The following is a 22,768-nucleotide window of genomic DNA, read 5'->3' as shown; positions in this document are numbered from 1 at the left end:
AGGACCAAACAATATCATAGGACAGAGGCTACATGTGGCGTTTTGAAGCAGAGGACCATCCATCTTACCTCAATGGGGTGTAGGAGATGAAAAGCTGACACAGGCGCCAGTGAGGCGCGTCACTTTTGTTTGACACATGAGAGAAACATAGGCATGTCGTTAGCCTGCAGCCAGTGATTTTTCTTTGTCTCAAAGAGCAAATAAAGTACAAAATGTGATCAGTCTGAAATATATTGTTTAATTAAAACAAACTTCTAAAATTCTTTTAAAAACTTGTAGAAAGTGTTTACATACTCAGAACTCATATGTGAAATGTGGTTGCATTATAGTGTAATTGTATTTGTTTTTAAACAATAATTGATCCAGTATTAATTCATGAGTTTTATTGACACCATGAAGAACCCAGAATCAAACAACACAACATTGGATGACCCTCACTTATCACAAATTAAGCGTGTAAACTACATGCTTATCCTCCAAGGCTGACAGATGAGTTGGACATCAGTGGATAAATGAAGAGATGTAGCTCATTGTCAACTCCTGCCTCCTACACCTCCTCCTCCTGAGAACCCTGAATAGGATTGAACAATAGCCATGTGTGAGACACAAAGACTGAGTGAGTCCAGGCTCACGTGCCTGGGACACAAACCTCATCCATTCAATCTACATTTCATCATGGTAACAAGCTCTGTCAAGCCAAAAAGCCTGACACCCTCACGCACCACAAAGGCTGTTAGTGGTAATATATGAGGCTATTGACACTGAAAAGAGCCCTTGTCAGGACTAGGGGATTGTCAGCTGTATCTCTCAGTAGGGGGAGGCAGCTGCCAGCCAAACCAGGCTGTGGAGCTTCTCTTGTGGGACCAATGCTGCTTTGTCACCTGGTCCCTTAACACATAGACCTCATATCCTCCCACAAGGCCCCCCTTTCTTTGGGTAGAGGTTGAAATGGGAAGATTATTAAAGACACTGACTTTTGCAAATGTGGTGTTTCCTGATAGCATCCAGATGGTTTTCAGCCCACATTGTAGTACCAGCAGTCTGGAGGTAGGACAAGAACCAGCAGGGGGAAGATCCTATGGTAACAGTTTCAGAGAATGTGGATAGGAAGAATCGATGATAAAATGTGTGGGCAGCTGCCAGTCTAGCAGCAACAGAAGTGAGGAATGACCAGCAGCTGTGCCACTGCACTATTAAACCAACTGTAGTGCAGTTACAGAAGAGTGGTCCAGGTTAAAGCCTTGAGCACTTTGAGGATTTTGACAGATAGGGCAGTAGTAAACCAGTGTATAGTTTTCAACCTGGGCAGGGTTGAGTGTGGGTTTATTTAAGCAGTGTGGTGACCCGAGCTTGCTTGAATGCAGTGGGGAACAAACCTGTTAACAGAGAAGAGTTGATGATATGCATAATTGCAGCAGGTGTAAGAGGAAATGGTCTGATTAAGGCTTGGTGGGATAAGGTCCACAGGACAGCTGTTGTGTTGAGGTTATAGCATAAGCTGACTGAAGCACTAAATTTTAGTGAGTGCCTGTAGGATGAGTGGGCAGAAACTGGTTACTCATGGTTTAAACCTTTTCACTAGACTATGATGCAAACATATCTGGAATGAGCAAAGCAAAGGCAACAGGAGGAGGTGGATGAAGGAGAAAGTTGAAAACAGAAAACATTTTTTCTGCATTGTGGCATTGAAGATCCTAATGAAATTATAAATGTTAGCAAGCTTTTGCTTATAGACGCTGAGGTCAATAAACTCTTTTGATTCACACTGTTGCCTGAGCACTGTCCTTTGCTTTCGGATGACCCCGGTAAAGGCCCTGACACACCAAGCAGACAGCAAAGAACTAGTGGAGCTTGTCTTGGCCAAAAAGTTGCATTAGAACATAACGAAAAGACTATAGCCAACTGGCTACCACCATATACGTTTTGCATATTCATGAGGGCTATACCTTCCCAGCAGGCAGCTGTAGTCTGTAATGGCCATTCCAAAAAGGGGAAACTGGAAGTGGACGAGGAAGAATGTGGGCAAATAAATCGTTGTTATGATATGACAAGACTATTATCTCCCCACTGTCGTTTACCAATTATAATATAGGTTCTCCTTTTTTAATATCTAAAAAAAAGCTTGAAAATGGCACTGGAGTTGGCAGCCCTTGGTATTCTATTAGTGGAACAAGCACAGAAGAGGCACTTCCGCTTTTGCAAAACATAGGGCGAAGATTGCTCACCAACAGACTGAAGGTCTCCTTGATGTGTCAGAGCCTTAAACCATGGGGGAGCTGTTTGATTTTGTTCAGCGGTGATACTAATCAGTAGAGACAGAGGCAAAGTCCTTATGAACAGGTATGAGTTGTTGGATATGCCTGTCAAATGAGGTACTTTTTCTGAAATGTTCAGTTAAAGAAATAGTTCAATTATGTTGAACTGTTGCTAACCACATGTCATGAAGACACTCACAAAACAATCAATAGAGAATTCCTTGTTCAAATTTGGCTTTGTAAATATTGCGTTGACTGAGTTAATTGGACCAAGGAAGACATATGTTAGACAAATGCACACACATTTGCAGTGTGTGGAAAAAGGGGAACTTCAGTTAAGGGAGAGCACACTTTCACAGGCTTATGGCCTATTCCATTTCATTTTTTCTCAGTAAAGCCCACACCCCCCTTTTAAACCAGAGCCTACTGATGAAGGAAAGCACAGCTGCTGGGGTTCTGCACATACAGGCAACATGGATTGCACATATGCTTACTTGGACATCTACAGATGTACCAGGAGCAGAAGATTAATGAGGGGATCTTGTCTGGAATTGCTAATGCTCATTGTTACTAATTGTTAAATTGAGTTCTCTATCTTTAGAGTTTCTTTTTCCCTCTGTGAATCTTGTCTTTGATGTTTCTCTCTGCCTCTGTGCATTTCCTCAATTTTTTCGTTGTTGTTTTTTCAATTCAATTTAACTTTATTTGTAAGTGACCATGTACCATTTTTTTTTAAAGATTTATTTTTGGCTTTTTATGCCTTTATTATAGAGGGAGGAAAGTGGATAGAGTCGGAAATTAGGGAGAGAGAGTGGGGAGAGACATGCGGGAGATGGGCCACAGGCCAGACGCGAGCCCGGGCCGGCCGCATGCGAGGACTGAGCCTCAATATATGGGGTCGCGCGCACTGCCACTGCGCCTCCGGCGACCCCCGGGGTAACCATGTACAATTAAAACCATAATTGAAACCATAACCATTTGATGAAGTGCACCAGAGTTAGCCTAAAGACTAATTTACATCTGCAGTCCCTTGGCATATAACAAATACAACATATATAAAAACATCATAACAAGCAAAGTGCAAGAAATAAAAATCTAAATTGCACATGAAATGTCCCTTGCACGCACGCACGCACGCACACACACACACAAACACACACCTAGTCAGCACCATGGGGAGATTAAAAAAATGAGTGAGACGAAAAATGCTGACGAGTAATTGACTGACAAAAGTATATTCTTAAGAGATTTTTAAATGATTTTTTTAGATTACCTTTAAAGCTACCAAATGTCTTTTTTATATTTTCTGGAACAGTATTCCATTGTGTAATGGTTTTACGAGAGAACGCTGCCTGTCCAAAGGCAGCTATTCTGGTGGATTTTACAGAGCTAGCGGCAAGGTAACAGACAACCTCGCTCAAACAGGTTGTAAACTGTACAGAGATTTGAAAATATTCATTTTCTTATCTCACAGTGGTGATACCTTAATTGTTTTTTGTCAAAGATTTGCAGAGCCTGTTTGTACAAACAAAGGTCTGTCAACAGGTCTGATTGTTGTTGGACAGGCCCGCCCCAAGTGATACAATATGAGATCTGTGAGAGAATGAGCGCATGCAGAAATATCTAAGCTGCCTCCATGGAAAGAGAGGATTTATCTGTCTAAAATTTGCCACGTTATATTCAATAGTTTTTGTCATTTTCTTGATGTGTTTCTTGAAATTAAATCTAGTAAGATACCATGATATGTAAACTGAGTGACAGTCTAAATTTTTTCACCCTTAATGTTTCCAAATATCTAAAAATGGCTATAACCTTTGGCCTCATTCATAAATTGAAGGGGAAAAAATGTGATTTAGCTAATCTGAGTTCCTTAATCACTTTTAAGCCTTTGTAAGCCAAGATGTCTGTGTCTCTTTTGGTACTTAATAACCCCTTTTTAAGCAGCGTCTCTACTTCTCATCAGTTGCCATATTTTTCACAGAACCAAAGCAGGTTCACTCTCTATTTTTTCTCTGGATTTTCACAGTGATCGTGTCTCTGACAGCATTGATCTTTGATGTGAATAACTGACAACTAAGTTCCAGATATTTAGAGGATAGTATTTCATACTGTTTATCTCAAATATGTGTGATTCTGGTTGGGCCTTTTATCAGCTGTTCTCAGGGTGCAAAATACAGGAGGTCTAGGGGGGTCTGAGACCCCCTGATTTACACTTGAACCCCCCTGAAAGCCGAATAGTAACATTTTGTGGGGTCTCTGGAATAAAATAAATCACCTGCAATTGACTTTATACTCTGCAGTGGACCAGAAAGAGAAGGTTTAAAGGTTGAAAGACCTAGAAAACATTAGGTTTGTATTGCAAGACCAACTACAAATAATGTATCTTCCCATTTTGTTTATATTTGATACCATCTTTCACGCACACTAGTATACCGCCCCCTTTCCCCACAGTCCTGTCTCTTCTGATGTTATAACTGTAAGAATTGCGAAGCAGCTGAAAGTCTGACATTCCAACATTAATTTCAGCACAAACACACACATACATACGCAGTAAAAAATATGTTTGGCCAGGGATTGTTTGCATCTACCCGTCACCTTTGCTGGTTAGTCAAAAAGTTACATTTTAGACCCTGGGTTATAGTATGCAGAATTCTGGTGCCTGCAGCTCATACAGTAGTTTGCACAGATAAATAGATACATATTATCAGGTTCTCAATGGTATTTCAATTCAGGGAGGGCATGAAAAAATGTCTGTCCCCTAAGGAGGGGCATGAGAGAAAATAATCGAGAACCACTAGTTTATAGGCTGGGGCTCCCCTGTTAGTGTCGACATTATGCCAGCTAGCCAATTAAAGTCAGCACTCCAATCAAGTGGAGGCCAGGCTCTGGAACTCTACACTCACCTCCATGGGCGATATCTCTAGCAAGTGCAAACCACCAGGGAGCTTGGCCTGGGATGTGCTTCATGCAGCTGGCTATGGATTTAGTTAAACATCCTTAGACAACAACAGCAGGAGGATTAGCCCATGCTATGGCTTTTCCGCAGTGGAGTGATGAGTCCTTGCTGTCTTTTGTGATTCCGTTGGTCGATTGTGGAATGACCGCAAAACAGATGACTAGATTTAATAGAGTTCAAGGAAGTTATGAAAGCATACAACCCAAGTGTTTGAGGCACAGTTTGAGTGCAGCTTCCAGTCACTCATCCATACCACCTGTTTACTCCAATGGTTGTCATAGCATGGTGGTGTTTCGTGTGTGTCTTCCTGATCAGGTAGACCTGCATAAGTGGGACGGCAGTGATAAACAGAAACAGTGTTTTAAAAAGTGCTGTGTGGATTTCTGTGTGGTTTTGTTGCATTTATCAAAACAGAAAGGGTTTCATGTAGCAACTGAAAAAAGCGTTTTGTCGAGAGATGAGCTGCGTTCTAGATGTAATAAGTGTGGGTCTGCATCCTCTGCCTGGGTGCTTCTCCTTACCACCGCCATCTTCCACCTCCTTTTTTTGATTACCCTTATTGTCTTCCTCTGTGTCATATGCTTCCTTTCAGGAAACAAATTGTCTTTTAACACCCACAATGCTGTGTGAAACTAAATGTAAATGTTAGTGAATTATGACGTAAACGATTTAGATAGAATTAAATGGAATTCTAAAATCGCTCCTTTTAATTAACAACAAAAATGTAACAAATGTCTGCATTATAAAACAATTCCCCCTCTTTTTAAATAATGATTTCCATATTTATGTATAATCTTTATTGGTTTATTTTACGTCATATTCTGTATATTACTCTTTTGTACTGTACGTAAGTTTATTTATATCGCACATTTCAACAACAAGGCAGTTCAGAGTGCTTTACACAAGACATCAAAAGCATCATGACAGAAGAAAGAAAAGATGCATTAAAAAATCCAGTATTGCTTATACAGAACGATGTATAGGTTCTTAAAATCGTGTTGGGTCTGTTTAACGAACAACTACCATAAGTAATCCGTTCACTGTGCACACATATCTTGTTGCTTTAAAGTCCTTGTGACTGTTAAAGTCTTACGTTCCGCCAGACACAGATTCACCTCCTGGTCTTACTAGTAACGAAATGAATTCTTAATAATCCACCCGGGAGGTCTCCCTGGGATACGAGTTCACAGTTTGGTAGTATTAAATCAGTTTTTTAAATTTTATTTAAAATGTGATATTGCTTTTTTTTAACCTTTGCATTACTCTTCTTAAATAAAGCTAAACAAACACGAATTTTGAAAAACAAGAATGGAGGTGGCAGATTTGGTTAACGCAAGCGCCAATTCCTTTGAAAGGAACAAATACCACTGTGCATTTTTACTGAATAGTTGATCGGCTACTAAAAATCCTTACTGGGTCACACCATGGGGTTGTGTACCATAACCCTGAAGTGGAATTAGTCTGTGATAACAGGGCGTGTCCTTTTAAATTGAATCCCAAATCATATGTAATATGTCTTATATTTGACACTTTGAAAATGGATAATACCATGGGGTTGTGTGAAATAACCCTCAAGTGAAATTATTCTGTGATAACAGGGTGTTCCCTTTTGAATTTGAATTACAAATCATCTGTAATATTCATCTGTAATATTTGACACTTTGACAGGCTTTTATTTTGAAACCACATATCAGAATGTCTGGATACTTCATGGGTTACACAATTGGTTCATGTACTATAACCCTGAAGTGGAATTAGTCTGTGAAAAGAGGGCTTTTCCTTTTAAATTGAATCCAAAATCATATAATATCTCTCATATTTGACACTTTTACTGGATTTTATTTTGAAACTGTACACAGAATTACTTGAAACTTCCTGGGTGGCAATATGAGGCGATGTAGTGTACGTGTAGTCTACTATCACTCTGAAGAAAAATTGGTTTGTGGAAACAGTGGCATGTTAGAAATTTCTATAAAAACTATTGTCTCAAGCATAAATGTGTCAACAACTTAGCTTTTATTTTGAAAGTAAATATCACAAAGTCCGCACATTTCCTTTGTCAGTAGGCTATTTGCTCTCATTGACTGTATTTCGCTATGTACTCAACGAATGCTTTTATTTTTAAACCAGTTCTGGTATGCTATAACCATAAAGTTTTTATAATCACGTTCAGCAAAAAAAAAAAAAAAAAAACGTGTCTACTGGCTTGACTGTCATTCACGATGTGTCGGCTAGCTTGTTCATAGTCATGACCATCGTCATGACACACAGAGTAGCTCAAAGGGGCTACACTGACATCAGTCTTGTAGGGCTTTCACTCTTGAAAAAATCTCCTGAGAGACTCCTGATATCTCCCAGAAGAGCTGTAGTGACTGCTGTACGTTGCATAGACGCAAACACTACGATCTCCTTGCACTTAAGTCGTGTAGTGTAGGGTTTGTGCAGGAGTGTAGTACCAGTGCTTGTAGCCTACATGAGTAGGCTAATGTTCCTATACTACCATCTGGTGGGTGAGCAATGTAACTTACTAGGCTGTGTCCGTTTCAATGCCTGTATTTGTTTGCTTTAGCCTCATTGAAGGAGAAAACGGACAAAACAGAAAGACGACTATGGAACAACGATCTTGTACTTTTAGCTGACAGTGAACAATTTCGAAATAGAGAAATGGCAGAAATAACGGTGCAAATTTTCCTCAACTCTACGCAACGTTCATAATAAAGGTATAAAATCTGAGATATAGGCTGGGCCCTCACATTGGTAATTATTTTACATAATTGGGAGAAGGTAAAATTCAAATGTCTAAGAGTTTAAGAAGCATTTATACTTTAAGTCTTGAACATTATTTTGAGAAGAAAATAAATGGGGTTTTTTTTCAACAGGATAGCACAGGATGTTACTTAAACATGTTAGTTTGAGGGTAAAGGGAATCTGAATAAGGTGAATTAGTTTTTACGGTTTAACACTGTAGGAATAATGTTGTGTAACCACTAACCACAGATCATGATTCAATTAGTATGGGCTTACATAAATTGTATTTAACTATAACAATTCAATGTGAAGCAGTCAAAATATATTAGCACTTTAAGACACGATTTACTATGGCGAATCAATAGCACAGAGGCAAAGGGTTTACTTTTGAAAGAATTAATGGATGATCATCACTGTTTGATGCAAATTACAAGCAGGGAGACACGTGTAAATGCATTATGTGCCATAACACACAACTGTGGGAAGTAAAAACTATCCAGTATGATTCAAAACGGTATTTGAATTATATTTAACCAGGTGAAAGAAAATTTAAAGTATTTTCTCTTGAATTGGGTTTTGCCAATTAATTAATTATATTTTTAAAAGCGTTAATTCATAACAAATGTTGTCTCAAGATACTGACAAAAGAGAAATTAACAATCCTTATTTTTTGTTGTATGATGAAATTACAAAGAGTCTAGCACTAAAAGCATTTAGCATTTACGTGGCAAGGAAAAACTTACTCGAGCAAAACCAGACAAACTCAGGTGGATAACGATACATTTCTTCACTGTAGAAAGTATTATACCATGATAAATCGCTGACTCACAGACACGGGGGAGGCTGAACAGGTGGATTTTTATTTTCTTGGGAATTCTTAAGGTAGCCTGGATAACATTTACAGTACAACGTGGTATCGTTACGTTTCTTTGGGGGGAAAACAGTCTGGTTAAAATGATCCGCATTGATTTACAAACGTATTTCTTTTTTTCTAATGTTTTCAATGTGAAAAACAAAACCAGTCCAGTAGGTGGCTACCGTACTGTATGCGCTGCGATGCGCCAAAAAATACGAAGAGAAGAAGAAGCGGTCGGAGTTCACCAAATACTGATGATGTCATCGTCTGAAGATGGCTGAAGGGTGAGAGTGAACTCAAAAAGACTTTTCGTTTCAAAACATAACTTTAAAAAGCAGAGGCCATCGACACCGTTTGCATATCGTGTTTCTCATTGCGTCTTATGTCGCTACATTTTGTGTAATTAGTTTCAAAGCTGGACTTCATAAGTCACGGAATTACTTCAGGAAGTGGATTTGTTTACCAAAACATAGCCTAGCTAGCGTTAGCATAGCAATGGTGACTATAAGCTTCAACAACGCATTAAAAACGGTCTCTATACATGTTACTAACATCTGTTTCTTACTTTAGGCTTCAACATCTCAATATTCCTTTGGCTCAACGATTTAGCTTAAAAGGCACTGTTGGCTGATGTTAACATGTTAAGCTTGCTAAGCTGTCTGTGCTATGTAGTTGCAGATGCACTAAAAGCAAGCCTGAAGTTCATTTAAAGGGACTATCTATTATTTTGAGCGTTTTATAGGGTACAACGACTTCTATTGCGGTGTTGTATTATATATGCAATATACATATACATGGTTTATAGTGGTAGTTGATACTTTGCATTTTGCAGAGAAGGCTGGTGGGGAGGTTGGCTTCAGCAGAGCTTCCAGGCCGTCAAAGAGAAGGTAATTCACTAAAGGAAGTCGTTAAATAAAGAATTAAATGCACATTGAGAACTAGCAATAAGTGGTTAAATAGCAATGTCAAGCAAAGATCAATCTCTTTCAATTATCTTTAAGCGTGACCGACCAGACTCTGAAGACAGTCTGTTCAATTTGCAGTACAATTCTACTAAGAACATTTACAACATAGTAAAGGCATATTGCAAAAATCTGGGAACAAATTCCTTACCAATAGATTTCTTCACAAACGTGTTCATAAAGGTGTCTTATAACGCATAAAAAAACATTGGGTCCTGTGTTTGAACCAGCGTAGATCCATAAACTCCTCCCACCCATCAATAGTCACTGGGGTCCAAAAGGCTCTGTTAAACCTTCCAGTCCCAGTTTTTGATATAGGCCTGGAGAAGTTGCTTTGCAGCTTTACCCTCTATCTGTTGGAGTTACAGTTTCGAGTTAGATTAACTCAGCCATCGCCTTCCATAAGAACCTGTATCAAACCAGACACACTGATACCAGGTTTAGAGTAATAGATGTGGATACCAGTTCTTTGATGGCTATAGTAACTTGCAAAAAGTTCACTGTTATAACCAAAAACTCCTGTTTTGATCAACAAATTTGTATAGCTGACCTGACTGGCAGGCGGGCGTGGTGTAGCTGGTGTCAAAATGCTCAAAACCTGCTTCAGCTCAAGCTCTTAGCCTGTCGTTAGGTTGACTCAAAGTTAGGTTGAGACAGGTTTTCGAGCATAGAAACAATCGGCTTCCAAATCCCCCTGCAGTAACAGATAGGTGATGTGATGTCACTCAGGCTTCTGCCATTCATATTTACACTACAGCCTATAGTAACAACACAAGCAGAGACACAGGACCACGGTGATCCAGAGCTAAATGTACAGGTACACTCACTATCAGATTACTGCTTAGAAACTCGGAGACGAGCAGACAGTTTGTAAAAATAGTATGTTGTTGTGTTTTGATACGTGTTTCTAAGGGAACCTCATAAATATGCTGTTTTCTATATAATAGATGCTTCTGTGTTGTGCTTATTAAGAGATATCCCCACCATCCCCATATCTAAATAGATATCTGATTCGATATAAAAGTCACCTTGTATGGTTTTGGTCAGGCTCAGCCCATAAATACAGTTGAAAGGACAGGCTGGGCTCAGAGAAAACCTGCATTGGCTCAGGTCAGGTTGGATTTTTTGGGGCATAGTGTAAGCTAAATGACAAAGGTATGACTTGCAAGAACTGTATCAATGATGATATAGAGCAGAGGTTACCATACATTTCAGCTTTGGACCCCCACAATAACTGTGCTTGAGACCGGGGAACACAACTGTCTCTATTTCAGCAGAGTAATGTAAAAAATGCTGTATAATAATATTATGTATAAACAGTAGGACTGTGTGGACATTCACAATTTCCTTAACAGACACTCAGTTTGTGTAAGTGTCAAATGTCATTCATAGGGAGCAGCAGACACCTGCATTGTTTCAGTTATGGGAAGCATAAATTACTTTGCCACTGTTAACCATTTTTTAACCATTAGTTAAAATTCAACTATTATTTGAACGTTTTTTTTTCCAACATAATGCGTAAGATATTAAATTTTATATCATTCAACTTTTGTATTTGGTGATGGAAAGCATCTCGCGAGCCCCCTCTCAGTGTCTCACAAGCCCCCAGAGGGTCCCAATCCCCACTTTAAAAACAGTAGTGTGAAGAAAGCTCAGACCTGGACCCCTAATACATTCAGCAATGTGGTGCAGTATATTTTTTAACTAGTATTCGAGATATTAAAATCGACATTAAGCTACTGTAAATTTGCATGTAAAAGTGGGCGTGGCCATTTCTCCACCAAGGAGCGGATTTTTTGGAAATGTTTGCAATGGATTCAGAATCCTAAAGAACCCTAGTTTGACCCCTCACAAGCTACCAAAAGCAAAGGTTAACATGTTCAAATGTTCACTAATAAGTATATAGTACCAATAAGGTACTATTCCAGTACCCCGACTTTGAGCCGCTCTCACGGATTTTCCTAGAGGAGTTGGATTTTTAAAAAAAAGTGTGTTATAAGACACCTTTATGAACACGTTTTTGAAGAAATCTATTGGTAGGGAATTTATTCCCAGATTTGCCAAATATCTGATAAAATACCTTTACTAACAAATAGTGTTTAAAAGAAATATTAGTTTTTAATTCTAATAAACCCCTGTATGTATTTCTGGTGTAGAGAGCGTAAAATAGAGCCTTGTTATTTTGGTTTATCAATACTTTGTGAAATCCATTCCTGTACAATGGACACAATGTAGAAAATAAAGTTAACCTGAATTTTGAACCCTGTTTATCTGCTCTTTTTTGTAGTCATCTGAGGCCTTAGATTTCATTAAGCGAGACCTCACAGAGTTCTCTACTGTAGTGCAACATGACACCACCTGCTCAATTGTGGCAACAGCAACTGCTGTCAGAAACAAGCTTGCGGTAGGTCATACCTTTTAATAGTTTATTATTTTATAGCCATGTGATCAGATGCAGATGTATGTGTTCAGATTTTTGCTGATCCATGTCATATGCAGATCTTATAATGGTGTTTGTTGTAAAACTCTATTCTCACCTGTCTATTTTACTTCTCTTTAGGTGGAAGGTTCCTCTGAGACCACAGTAAAGGTAAAGAAGAGCCTCTCTAGTTTCTTAGGAGTAATATCAGACACACTTGCTCCATCTCCTGACAAAACCATAGACTGTGATGTGATCACATTGGTGGCAACGCCGGCTGGAACCACAGAGGTCTATGACAGTTCTAAGGTGGGCAGAGGTTTACTTAATTTATTTGTAGCTCATTTCTCATGAAAACAAAAAAGCCACAGTCAAGCATCTATTTTCCCTACAGGCACGTCTCTACAGTTTGCAAGCTGACCCTGCGACATACTGTAATGAACCTGATGGTAAGGTTCTATGTTGACATAGTGAAATGCCTTGTGTTAGTATGGCGTTAGTTATACTGCATTTAACTGTAGATGTTTAAACATTATACAGTTTGCTTTAAATTACTTATACATTACAACATGTTGGCTGCTATTGGGTAATTACATACTTTATCAGTGCAGAATTATGTAATTTTTAGTTTAATGTTTGTGTTTGTCCGTCCACGATTTAATTTAAAATGCAATAACTGAGGTGGTTTTAGGATTATGGAGGGAAATGGATTAGATACGTTTAATTATTCACTGATACTCTTGAAATGTTATACCATATTTAAAGGGATAATTCACCTATTGAAACATTAATCTGTATTGAAATTTGGTCACATATGTAGTAGAAATGTGAAATAGATTTTGAAGTTGGTGCCTTCTTGACCAAGAAAAGGCAGAAAGCATCTTTTTGGCTCATGTGGATGAAAGAAACAACTCCCAGAATGTGCAGCACTGAAGCTATGGTGCTGTATTTACAGTCTATACAGTCGGCCGTTGATTCTGAGATTCCTGCCATAAAACAACGACACCACCAGTCCGTCCCAGCTCAAACCGGCATGGGCACAGGCAGCTGCCGCCGCTGCTTGTCGCTATATTGCAGCTAGAGCTAGCTACGAACATCGAGCACAAGACCTTAAAACGTTGAAGCATATTTTTTCCGCTATTGTCGGTTTTTATCAGCTTTCTCCACATAGCCTGTTAGCATTGCTTCCTAACAAGTTGGTGGACTTTGCTTTTAGATTCTGGCAGTGAGGTACCACCCACTGATCTGTAATAGGTCTGTAGTTTCAGTGGGTCGAAAACATGAGTAGCTGGCAATGTAGTTTCACCCACTCTAACCAAAGCAGCCTCCTCTAAAGCACAATGCAGTTTTTGCATCATCTGAGGCTCCTTGTCAGAAAAGAAATGCAGTGGTTTTCCGCCAAAGGGGAAAATGAGGGCTGGATGCACGACCATTCAAAAATACTACCAGGTTTCTAATGATACAAGCTTAATGCAAATTGGTTAAGTATCCCTTTAAATAAAAAGTTATTTTGTGCAGGTCCTACAGAGAAATTTGAAAACTGGCTGTCTACCTTCAGTTTGGAAGATTATAAGGGAGAAATCTCTGAACTTCTCGTCAACAGTCCCTCTATACGAGCCCTCTACACTAAAATGGTATATTGTACTTCTTGGCAATTCAGATTCTTTAATTAAACAGTTGTTTTGAAGTTATACAGTATATTACATTGATTTGTTTTTTTTGTCCAAAGGAACATGTAGCCTACTTTTTATTATCAAGATTAGAAGTGTGTTGAACCAGATAAGGACAATTTTTGTATTCACAGGTGCCAGCAGCTGTAGCCCATTCAGAATTCTGGCAAAGATATTTCTACAAAGTCTTCCAGCTGGACCAGGTAAAAATGCCTTCTGATAAAATCAGCTTTCAAATGCAGACTATCCCCAGGATTGATGCTTTGGTCAATCCCAGCATCTCAGTTCTTTTTCTGGGGTTGTACCTTTTTTATTAACCAGTCAAATGATTTCTAAATTAGTCTTTAGTGTCATTTATTTGTATCAAAGTAGTCAGGTTTAATTTCGGGAGACAGGATTTATGATCATTTCCTATTTCCCAGAAAATGTAATAACGGAAACAGGAAATAAAATGAAATAAAATTGCATCTCTTTTGTAGTGCTGCCTTAAAGCATTAAAACCAATATTTTATATAATTCCATATATAAACTGGCATTGAGTGAAAACATCAACATCACAGCATTCGCTCATAAAAGTGAGAAGTTGGTTTCCAATAACGGCTCTGTCTCTTTAGTCCTCTGGTAGTAGTTCATTTTCACGGTGTCAGACCTCGAGCGAACCACTGTCCGATGTAAGGTCTGTCAAAAGTGCGTTGCAACAAAAGGCCGCAGCACAAACAGAGACATGCATTAGAGGGAGATTTGTGTAGCCCAGCGAGCACAAGACCACGGCAGTCATAAAACACCCGCTTTATTCTGGAGAAATCCTGGAGTTCTTCGGCCGTGTCTGACTAAAATGACTCATACAAGCTAAAGCAGCTGTCATGTTCTCTGTGTTGTTCTCGAGTCCTCCTGCCTTGTAAATTGAGCACGCTTAACATAAAGTCATGCATGTAGGAGGACGACCGTGTGTGTGGAGGTGGGCTGGCTTGTGTTCTTCACTAAAAACTGGTAAAAACACTTAGAAATACATTATTTACAAGCACCAATAGTTTGATTATTACATTGAGCTTGCCATGCAAATATCATATGTAGTTTATTTACATCAACTACCCTAATCGGGAATTTTATTTTTAGGCCTTTATGCACAGAGGTGGAGAGACTTGAAACTTTGAGCACAGAGGTGAAGATTGCGGTCAGGTCACATAGGGATGCATGTAGTGGAAGTTTTGTGCACTTAACAAGAGTATAGTGTTTTTGCCAGAGTCCGTTGTCTGAGAAGGTTTGCTAAAGAATGTATGTTTGACGAGTCGAGGTGATTTCTTCTTCAGGTCTCATATAGACGTACTCAGAACAGTAAAGTAGATATACAGATGTAAACAAGCAAGTGTATTCACAGAAAAAACATGGTCACCTAGCAATTGTCAATGATTGTGTTTGGTTGCACTGTTGACCTCGGCCAAAAAATGGATGGATGGATGGATGGACAGACATTAGAAACAGCCTGAAACCTAACACTGTTAATACCTGCGTGACTCCTGATTCCTATTGCAAGTGCTACAGTAAGCCAGCAGGGTTGGTCTCTTCTTTTCCTTTTGCTTAAAAGCAAACAAAGGTTTGCTTCATAGAGGGAGCTAGGAAGCCTCTTATTTTTAATTGAGTTGGTAACCATTCAGAATATGAGAGGGACTGTTGTTTCATGGAACACCTTCTAAAATTCACAGACAAACCCATATGGGCCAGATGCTTTTCCATAGGGGAAGGCCCGTACAGCTAGTCTAGTTGGGACATATTTAGGTTGAAAAAAAGTTGCAAAAACCTGCTTCAGTGGCCTTTACTTTCCTGGAATATAGTTCCTTACAGAAGTCTTTTAAGTAAGTGTTCATCTCCTTTGGTTGTGTTAATAATTTACCTGATTTCGCTTTAATCTTATGGATGGCTTGCTTAGCCTGCTCACCTCTGAGATGGCTTTCTGAAAGTTTTTCAGGTTTATCCACTTGTTCAAAAACTTTCTCTTTTAGTTTTTATACAAGTCTGCTTATGCATTTACTAAGGATAATATTATACTCATATTTCAATTTAAAAATCTTATAATCTGACTTCAAGAGTAGGCTCTGTAGGTCTCTTCCATTGTTGGAAGCATTCTTTCAATATCCCTAAGTTGACGCCAGATTCACGTTTTGTAGACTTCAAAAGACTCTCAAAAGAGATAATATGGCCCTTTAATACAACTTTAAAGGTCTGCCATAGTGTAGAGTAAGAGACTTCCCCATTGTCATTGGTAGAAAGAAACTCACCAATATGAGTAGTCCTATCCTTAACAAACAAGTTATCCTGGAGAAGGAGAGTATTTAAGCGCCAGCTGAACTTTTGATTAGACAGGATATTGTTGAATTGAACTGAGACTGGGCTATGATCAGATATCACCATAATAGTCTAATTCAGAGGAAATTAAAAATAGTCAGTAGTAGGATCAGTCATATTCCTTGCTCTAATTAAATCGTTGAGCATTTACACTGAGGCTATGGCAGAAGTGGGTTTTGTTGACACCCTGTCCAAGATGGGATCTCAGTAGTACAAAAAAATGCAATTTCCCGGGATTCCATCTGATTCATCTTATGTTAAAAAAAAAGAGTGCTGTCAGTCGATTAAAAAAGAAAAGTGATCAATTACATGATTTGTAATGATTTTCTAATTAATCTCATTTTAATCTCATATCTGTTTAAGGTCCCCAAATAAAGAATTCAAATTTCATGACATTACAAAATCCACATTATTAATAGTGAATAAAAAGTTTTTATTGAGAAGAAGTCTATCGTTTCTGGGTAAAATTTACGTTGAATTTTTTATTCAAGTGGGCTATAATTAATCTTGCGTCATTTTTTATAACGCGCTAATTTGCGGTGTAATTACTTAATCTAATTAACGCGTTAAAATGACAGCTCTAAAAAAAATAACAAATAATTAATTAGTAATTAGGAAGTTATTCTATTTGTGAAAGAGGAGAAGTAACCCTTACAGGAAAGGGGGTTCTTGCATCGTTCTCAAAGGGTAAGACAAGAACCTTATTTTCCTCAAACATAAAGGTGTTACAGTATTCTAGCTTCTCTTGATTTTTCAAGCATTAAAAATGTATTCCATACACATGAATTGTGACATATTTGTAATGAACTTGAACAACTTGAAAATATGAACGATACCCACATTGACATGTTTACAGCATTGCTAAAAATGTCCCTTCACTGTCTTAAGGAGGAAGCAAGGAGATTGGCATTAAAGCAGCGGGCAGAACAGACATCTCACACAGAGACCCTGGGCTGGGAGGAGGAGGAAGATGGTAGGATATCTTTAGTTTTATGAATAGTTCATTCATAGATATACTGTAATTTAAGACCTCTGACTTGCACTGCCATTCTGATGTCTGGCATTTTCTGTTAGATGACTTTCTTGGTGCAACATCATCACAGCTCAGTTTTACAACCAAGTTGGACAACAATTCATTGGACCTGCCCCTACCCTCAACAACTCTTCCAGGAACAACTCTGCCTAGCCCCATCATCTCTCCCTGCGGTGACCAAGATCTCACTTACAGCAGTGATAGTATCAGCCAGCCAACACAAGTGGAAATGCAGCAAGAGCCAGTTGCAACAGAGCTGGTCAAGAAACTGACAGAAGCTAGTATTGAAGATGTTAAAGTCAAGACACAAGAAACGCAGAGGCCTGGAAAGAGGAACTTAACTCTTCAGGCTCAAGAGGAGGCTGTAACCGTGCCAGAGGTAACTGTTGATGAGACATCCCAGGGGACATCTACCTCCATCTCCAAACCAGTAGCAGCAAAGGAAGAAGGGCCACAGGACCTAAGAGTGTTTGAGCTAAATTCTGACAGTGGGAAATCTACACCCTCTAACAATGGCAAGAAAGGTATGAAAGACCTAAAAATGTGTTTTTCCATTGTCTGTGAGATTGTCTTAGTTAAAAAGTGACTGAAATAGGTACATTTCAGTGTTTTGGTTATGAGTTTTTTTACGTAATACCTTAGCAGAAGCATCAGAGTCAAACAAAGGGGCACACATACAGTGGGGCAAAAAAGTATTTCGTCAGCCATCGATTGTGCAAGTTCTCCCACTTAAAATGATGACAGAGGTCTGTAATTTTCATCATAGGTACACTTCAACTGTAAGAGACAGAATGTGAAAAAAATCCAGGAAATCACATAGGTTGTAGAATTTTTCAAGAATTTATGTGTTGATAATGTTGGAAAATAAACATTTGGTCAAGAACAAAAGTTCAACTCAATACTGAGTAATATAACCTTTGTTGGCAGTAACAGAGGTCAAACATTTTCTGTAGATCCTCACCAGGTTTGCACACTAAAGCTGGTATTTTGGCCCATTTCTCCATCCAGGTCTCCTCTAGAGAAGTGATGTTTTGGGGCTGTCACTGGGCAACACAGACTATAAAACTCCCTTCACAGATTGTCATTGGTTGAGGTCTGGAGACTGGCTAGGCCACTCCAGGGGTGCATTCGGATTGTCCCTCCTATGTACTTTCACTATCCACTTTACCCTAACCCTGTGAAAACGTCACAGGGTTAAGGAAACGTGTTAGGAGAATTCATAAAGGACTTAGGAAAAGGCGATCGTGATGTTTTGACAATCCGACCGCACTTTCACGAGGTGATGTAATAATGTGACGGCGGCGGAGGTTAGTGGCGCGAGTTTGCCGTGGTTGAACTACAGTTTACAGAAAATTGACTACAAAAACTCAACTAAAAATGTTTCCCCTGTGCCTTCTTACCGGTGAAATATTCCTAAAAACCTTGTGGTTTTATAACATCAACATCACGTTACCTCTGGATTTAAGATAGTTTAAAGTTAAGGTTAATTATTGCAGTGCTAACCTCTATGATCTGCGTCTCTTTTAATTTTCTTTTTTTATAAACAAGGTTTTATAGGTCTATTATAATTTCATGTATTAAATCATCAAGAATGTATACAAGCAAGGTTCACCTTCTTCACACACAATAAAAAAAAAGAAATAAATTCAAAGACTGTGACTAATTATAAGTCAAATCAATATGCAGATTGTCTCCACATTTTTCCTCTGACAGATCGTTAGTTTTCGTGAATGCTCGGATATGGGTCGGATGCGCGAGTTGCAATGAATTGTAGGGCGTCACTTTCTTATCTCCTTTCGTAAAGGATGGTCCAGTGTTACCTATGCTAAAGGAGGTTATAAAGGAAGCATTGAGCCACCTTTCCTTAACTTTTAGAGAATTCGAACGGCTCCTATCACTTAACTGCTTCCGGGGTTAAGGAAAAAATGCTAGTGAAAGTGGAGAGGAGGGACAATCCGAACGCACCCCAGGACTTTAAAATGCTTCTTACGGAGCCACTCCTTCCTTGCCCGGGCAGTGTCTTTGGAATCATTGTCATGTTGGAAGACCTAGCCACATTTCATCTTCAATGCTCTCACTGATGGAAGGAGGTTTTGGCTCAAAATCTCATGATATATGGCCCCATTCATTCTTTCCTTAACACGGATCACTTGTCCTGTCCCCTTTGCAGAAAAACACCCCCAAAGCATGGTGTTCCCACCCCCATGCTTCACATTAGGTATGGTGTACTTGGGATGCAACTTATCATTCATTCTTCCTTCTACTACAAGTTGAGTTTGTACCTAAAAGTTCTATTTTGGTTTCATCTGACCACATGACATTCTACCAATCCTCATATGTTCTCTGGCAAACTTCAGACGGACCTGGACATGTTCTGGCATAAGCAGGCGGACACGTCTGGCACTGCAGGATTTGATTCCCTGTCTGTGTAGTATGTTACTGATGGTAACCTTTGGTCCCATCTCTCTTCAAGTTATTCACCAGGTCTCCGCGTGTAGTTCTGCGATTTCTGCTCACCGTTCTCATGATCATTTTGACCCCATGGGCTCTGCATGGAACCCAGATCGAGGGAGATTATAAATGGTCTCGTATGTCTTCCGTTTTCTAATAATTGCTCTCACAGTTAATTTATTCACACCAAGCTGCTTGCCTATTGTAGATTCACTCTTCCCAGCCAGGTGTAGGTCTACAATTTTGTTCCTAGTGTTCTTCGACAGCTCTTTGGTCTTGGTCATGGTGGAATTTGGAGTCTGACTGTTTGAGGCTGTGCACAGGTGTCTTGCCTGTTTGTAGGTGACCATATACTTGTTTTACGCAGGGATTTACGAATAAATTCTTTAAAAATCCTACAATGTGATTTCCTGGATTTTTTTCACATTCTGTCTATCACAGTTGAAGTGTACCTATGATGAAAATTACAGAGCTCTGTCATCATGTACAATCGATGGCTGACTAAATACTTTTTTGCTGCACTATAGTTGAACTTTGTCTATCCCCCTTCAGGGTCGAGCACAGATGTGAGTGAGGACTGGGAGAAAGACTTCGACTTGGATATGACAGAGGAAGAAGTCCAACTGGCACTCTCTAAAATAGAAGCATCCGGAGAAGTAAGTGAAAAGTTTGATTTTGTGACATTAAGTGTTATATTAAATGAAAATGTAAAAAAGTGTAAACATTTTCAAAAACTGTTTTGCTATTCTAATAGCTTGATGAAGACTGGGAAAACTGGGACTGAGAGCCACTGCGACAGAAACTCCACCATTAAAGCTAGTTCTCGTCAGATGAGCCATGCTTGCTTTGTTTTAAAACTCTGTCCATACTGTCACAAAGTCATAATTGTCGGTTGGAGATTTTTCAGCCTGATTTGGACCATGGTAAACTTGTAAATAAGACAACAACTAGAAGTGATATGTAATTAGCATTTGATTGTTACCTTAACAGTCGGTAAAGTGCAGATAGCCATTTTTTTTTTTTTTTTTGAGAAACTTCAGGCTCAGAGAGTAAAAGACATTAGAGTAATAGAACCAGGTTTTAATCACCTTCAAGACCCATGGTGACAAGGATGTGAAAGGTTCCACAGCAGCATGGCTGTTATCCTTTTTTCTTTGCTACATTAAATTATTCATCTAAGTTACAAGTACATTTCAAGTTTGACAATGACTTGTAGCAGAAAAAAAATTGTAGAGCTGTCTCCTTTCAAAGGTGAAATATTGGGCCAATGATTTTTGAATAAATGAAACATATTTAATTCCATTGCCCCTTTGAGTGTGTCCTCTTCATGGTGAAAGAGAATCTATAAAAACAAACTATTTTGCCTTCGTCCTCAGAGCACCTTTCATCTTTGATGAACTTCCAATTCTAGGTATAGCCTTAAAATACACAATAATGCTTTCAGGATGTTTTTTTGTCACAACTTAATCACCTGTTACTCAAAATGTGTCATTATCAGTTCTTTCCCCTTAAATTGTTATTCCATATTAATTTGATTATGAGCTTGTCACAAGCTACATTTAACCTTCTGTCATTTATAAGGGTTTCACTCCTTTGAGTCAGATCAGTTTGTCTTATCTGGGTTGATGACATTCTCTAATTATTGTATGTTAAGAAAAATCATTTTTGAATTTATACACAGTCTTCAAACAAGTCCTGCTGTCATTATACTGGATTTTTTTTCTAAAATTTGGGTAACAATCTCTTGGTATTTACATTTATTGGAAAATGCTAAATCAATTTAATTATTTTTTTTTTTTTTGCCAGCCTATGTTTTGGGACAAAGTAGTTTAGCTGGCATTGTGCCAAGTTGTGCAATGTGTACTTGCCATTGCTTTTCTGATTCACCTTTTATCATTGTAATGTCACTAAGAAAAAATAAAGATACAGTCAGACTAGAGCTGTAATATTTATACTTAAATCCTTGCTTATTATTGTTTAATGTGCTTTGGATTGCTTTCTGTGCAATAACATGCAAACTGTTAAGCAGGTGGTATTATTGACTCGTGTTTTGTGAAGACGTTGGCTGTTCTTCAAATTTGTGTTCTGACAATGTGTTGCATGTCTTTTAATTCTCAGCAGTGTATTTCCATAGAGATTCACACTTTGAACTATCAGTCATGAAAGCTGATCTACACAATTGTTTTACAAAAGGTCAAATTCTTTTTTTTAATTTTAATATTTCCATATGTATTTCAAATAATCATTGTCATTAAAGGATTTGTGGAAAAAAGGTGAAGAGTTGTGCATTAAAAAGTCACCAGATAGTGCCATTATATAGATATCCAGCTTCTAAAAAAATTGACTCATTTGTTTAAACCACATGAGAGTACAACACAATATCTTGGTGGAGTATTGAGTATCTGTAATCTGCAAATTGCCACCAAGTGTGTCATCACCAATAAAGTTATATATTTTCTGTCACCAAGTCAAGGAGTTTTATTTAAAATCCATTAAATTTACAGTTTTGGGTAGCCTACTCCAAACCAGCAAACGAGCTTACCCTACAAGTATTACTCCAAACTTTTGTCTGATGAGTGTATTGCATACAGAATATTAAAATGAATGTATGAAATCTAGTTTATCTTAAATAGAGCCTGAGGGTTGTAAGTATAATGAGTGGATAACTGCTATTGCAAAAAATATTGTTACCTGGATTCTTTTTTTTTTTTTTTTACTTTCTAACAAAGCCCTGTTTACACCAGAGACCGTTAACATGCACTCATTTCACATGCTAGGAGACGTACGCCGCCTCATTGCTATCTCGTAAATTGAAAGTTATTCCGGTGTATTGTTTCAAAATATAAGCCCACCAAAGATTTAAACATGAGACTAATTATGATTTTGGATTAAATTTAAAAGGAAATGCCCCGTTATAGCAGACTGATTCCACTTCAAGGTTATAGTACATGACCCCATGGTGTGACCCAATAAGTATCAAGACATTCTGTTGTGTAGTTTCAAAATAAACGACCATCAAATTATTAAATATGAGGCATATTACAAATAATTTTGGATTTAATGTAAAAGGAAACG

The 22,768-nt window shown here is 38.5% G+C and overlaps 1 protein-coding gene across 1 annotated transcript; it reads left to right on the top strand.

The window, feature by feature from the left end:
* The first annotated feature begins 9,009 nt into the window (after positions 1-9,009).
* bsdc1 (BSD domain containing 1) lies at positions 9,010-22,160 on the top strand. The gene is made up of 11 exons (XM_079369445.1): positions 9,010-9,099; positions 9,648-9,702; positions 12,065-12,181; positions 12,338-12,505; positions 12,591-12,645; positions 13,715-13,830; positions 14,001-14,069; positions 17,098-17,182; positions 17,284-17,766; positions 20,246-20,349; positions 20,448-22,160. Exons 1-11 carry the CDS (start codon positions 9,089-9,091, stop codon positions 20,475-20,477), a joined length of 1,293 nt encoding a protein of 430 aa, XP_079225571.1. The 5' UTR covers positions 9,010-9,088; the 3' UTR covers positions 20,478-22,160.
* The last annotated feature ends 608 nt before the right edge of the window (positions 22,161-22,768 follow it).

Source organism: Symphodus melops (genome assembly GCF_947650265.1).
Source record: "Symphodus melops genome assembly, chromosome: 19".
Taxonomy (NCBI): domain Eukaryota; kingdom Metazoa; phylum Chordata; class Actinopteri; order Labriformes; family Labridae; genus Symphodus; species Symphodus melops.
This window is presented reverse-complemented; position numbering and strand designations above follow the sequence as displayed.